General features: G+C 29.8%; 1 protein-coding gene across 1 annotated transcript in view; it reads left to right on the forward strand.

Annotated features, from left to right (window-relative positions):
* The window catches only part of LOC108751644 (cytochrome P450 4V2-like), a 7,445-nt gene that overhangs the window by 3,409 nt on the left and 497 nt on the right, over window positions 1-3,539 (forward strand). Inside the window, exons 3-4 of the mRNA XM_018491928.1 lie at window positions 2,779-2,869; window positions 3,235-3,433. Of these exons, the coding sequence (XP_018347430.1) occupies window positions 2,779-2,869; window positions 3,235-3,433 (290 nt within the window). The remainder of the gene's footprint in view (window positions 1-2,778; window positions 2,870-3,234; window positions 3,434-3,539) is intronic.

Consider the following 3,539-nt stretch of genomic DNA (forward strand, 5'->3'; position numbering starts at 1 on the left):
GAAGGGTTGAAACGTATATTTTATTTGTTTTGTTACATTCACACGAAAAATAAAGAATTTTTGTGCATTCGAATAGCTGATGTAGGCGCTGATGGGCTTTTTACATTTTTCACATTTTATATATACATATATGAGTAAGATCTCGCTCCATCTTCGCATCATTAAAAGAAATATGTACTCCCGTGCAGTTAGCATTAGTATTTTAAATAAACACTTGACAATCAAAGATAACTATGTGGGGAGAGGGAAAGAGAAGGAGAGAAGAGGAGATAGAGACACATACATCATCCGTACAATCTCCATACAATACACGTAATGCTAATGCCGATAGTATTATAACTTTCAAGTCTCATAACAAAAGTACTAATTAAAACAAGGCTTTATTACAGTAATATGCTATAGATTATGTTTTTTTCTCACATATATAATATAATTCTACAAGATATAATATTGTTTATTTACGTCGCTAAATTGATGTTGTTCCTTCATATGCCGAAGAATTACTAAGACCTCAGTAATCTGAAGGCTTAGGACTCTCGCATAAAATGCAAGAAATCCGGGTTCGACTCCTGGCCGAGATAATATTTTTCGCAATAAGAATTAATTATTTACAAATTTTAACATGTCACTTAGCATTATTAAGATTGTTCTAAAATGCGAAAAAAATATCAAATTGTCAAATTACTACTCAATTTAATTCGTGATATTACTGCAGTAATTTAGTAGAGTTTCAAGACCGAAAAATCATTTTGGCGCGCATTTTAAAGGACTATACATACACTACCGCTCATGGAAGTTTGTCTTCGGACATTCGCATAAATTTTATCGAATGATCATGTAAAAAATTAAGACATTATAAAACAGCAATTGTATTATTTTTTAAATATTTTTAGATTATTTGTACACATACTAACAATTGCAAAAGTTTTATAAATTATTTTTAATTTTATATGCCAAAAAATGTATGAATTTTATTTCGTAGAATATTGATAATATAATCGGCAAATTTCAAAAATTTCGCTTTTGGCATTAATTGGGACTATTGCGAACGGAAGTGTTACCGAATAACCAGGTGGTCCGAATAACTGGTGACGATGGAAGTATCCCTAATATACAAAGACTTGGAAGGTGTTGAGAAAATAGAGACTTAGAGCGAGGTTTAATGAGGTGTGTTGCTGAGCCTTATTCGACTGGTTATCGTCATTACGCGATAGACGTATAATACATGGGTACCGAGAGGTAACCTTCGCTTCGCGAGAAAGAAAGGAAAGGTTGCGAATGTATATATCGTGTGACGTAAAGTAAATAACTGATCTGTAGAAACACTGTCACGAATTCTGCCTACGTCGGTACCGATAATAAGCGTGTTTCGAAAGAAATAGCTGTCGACTGGAATGAATGTTGAAATGATATGACGCTATGAACAGAATTTGGCCATGGAAAAGTTACTGAATTTAGTCCAAACAGGTATATAGAAGTAAAAATAATTTATGAAGGTTTTGCTAGTCTTCCCCCCCCCCCCCACCTATACGGGGATAAGCTAACAACACCGCTGTGATCCAAAATTTACTGTCAATACTAAAAATCTATAGTGCACGTAATGTAATAGCATTTTCAATGCTGGCAGTAAATTTGAAACAGAGCCATAGCATGAGCTCACATATCTCTGAGCAAATTTTTGAAATTTATTGATTATACATACATATAATACTATCATTGTTCTACAAAGTAAAGACAATACTTTTTGACCTACAAAATTAAAACTAATTTATAAAGCTTATGCAATCGTTAGTATGTGTACAAATGATCTCTAAAATAATTTTTTTTATATGTAAAAATTAATACAATTGCTGTTTAATAAAATTTTAATTTTCTTCCATGCTCATTCGATAAAATTTATGCGAATGTCCGAACTTCCATAAGCAATAATGTATGTATTATAGTATATAAATTCACACAAAATCATACACAAGCATTCAAAATCCAACTAGATTTTTTAAGGCAATGATTTCTAGGTTGTGTTTCTCACATATACAGTTCTGTAAAATATAACATTCTTTATTACAGTGTTTTAAAAAGTTTTTGACACCAGCTAATATTTAGATTCTAAAATAAAAAAATCAATTTGATCTAAACCTGACTTTGGTAGCGCTATACAAGATCAAATTGATAAGATCATTAAATAGATTATTTCAAGCCCTACAACATTTGTATAAAACATTTTTCTCAGAAATACTTATTTTTTCAAAATATTTAAGGGTCTACGACCTATTGTAATTGTCAAGCTTTATGACTCGAAAAGTACTTAATGAAAAATAACTTTATTACAGCGTTTTCAAAAGCTCTTAAAATCAGCTATTAGAATCTGGATTCAAAAATAGGATGCTTCTTACAAAAAAACCGAATTGACTTAACCTGACCTTGGCAACGCCCAAGGTCAAATTGATAAGATCTGTAAATAGATCTTTTTATATCTTACAACTTTTGTCTGAAACATTTCTTTCAAAAACGTTATTCTCTCGAGTAAATTCGGGGCCCAATTTTTTTTTAACATCCTATACACATAACACACAAACACACACACACACACACATACACACACACATGATATAAATGAATAGTTCCACGTAAACTCTACAATTATTTACGATTTTGTGGGATTATGTAACTCTTCTAACCCGTAAAAATTTAAAATTGTTCAATTTTCTCGCCATGTATATGTTAATTACGTGGTTGAAACAAACATGCGTAAATATTAATAAATGTGTGATGTTGCAGATTGTCTTACAAAACCGCCATTGTTTGAATAAAAGTTTAATATATAAATGTCTAGAACCAATATTTGGCATGGGATTAGTAACAGCTCCTGGTAAGATATATTTAGACAAATAGAATACTTCTTTAATTGTATAACTCATTTGTAACTAATAGATTTAAGAAATGTTAACAATAAAGATTATTCTTTTATAATTATCTATTTATTTACAATGTAAAATAGAGAATGCAACATAAACGACATTATGACTGCACTTACTTTTATTTTGTATTTTACTTTAATTTCTAATAAATCCTAATAAGTTTTTCTCCTCATATAAGATATTTTTATTTGCGCTTTGAAAGCTACGCCACGAAGCTATTAAATAGCTTATTTTTTAATATTTTTTTATTATTATCAATTAAGGCTTCCTACTTTCTCTCTCTTTTATTATTATTTTGTTGTAATATTTAATTTAGCACCTATATGGATTCAAAATCGAAAAATGATAGCTCCAGCATTTGGTACGATCCCGATAAAAAAATATTTTGACACATTCGTTCGAGAATCTTTAATACTTACGGAAGATTTAGAAAAAATTGCACAAAGTGGAAACGAAATTGAATGTTTTGACTATTTATGCAGATGTACCTTAAAAATTTCATGTGGTAAGACAATGCAATTTATTCTACTTTTAAATTATGTATGCGTCGTATATAGTTTTGTAAAAATAATTACAAAAAAACGATCAAAATTATAAAAATTTAAAGAATCAGAAGATTGT

The sequence above is a fragment of the Trachymyrmex septentrionalis genome, unplaced genomic scaffold (assembly GCF_001594115.1).
Source record: "Trachymyrmex septentrionalis isolate Tsep2-gDNA-1 unplaced genomic scaffold, Tsep1.0 scaffold51, whole genome shotgun sequence".
NCBI classification, from domain to species: Eukaryota; Metazoa; Arthropoda; class Insecta; order Hymenoptera; family Formicidae; genus Trachymyrmex; species Trachymyrmex septentrionalis.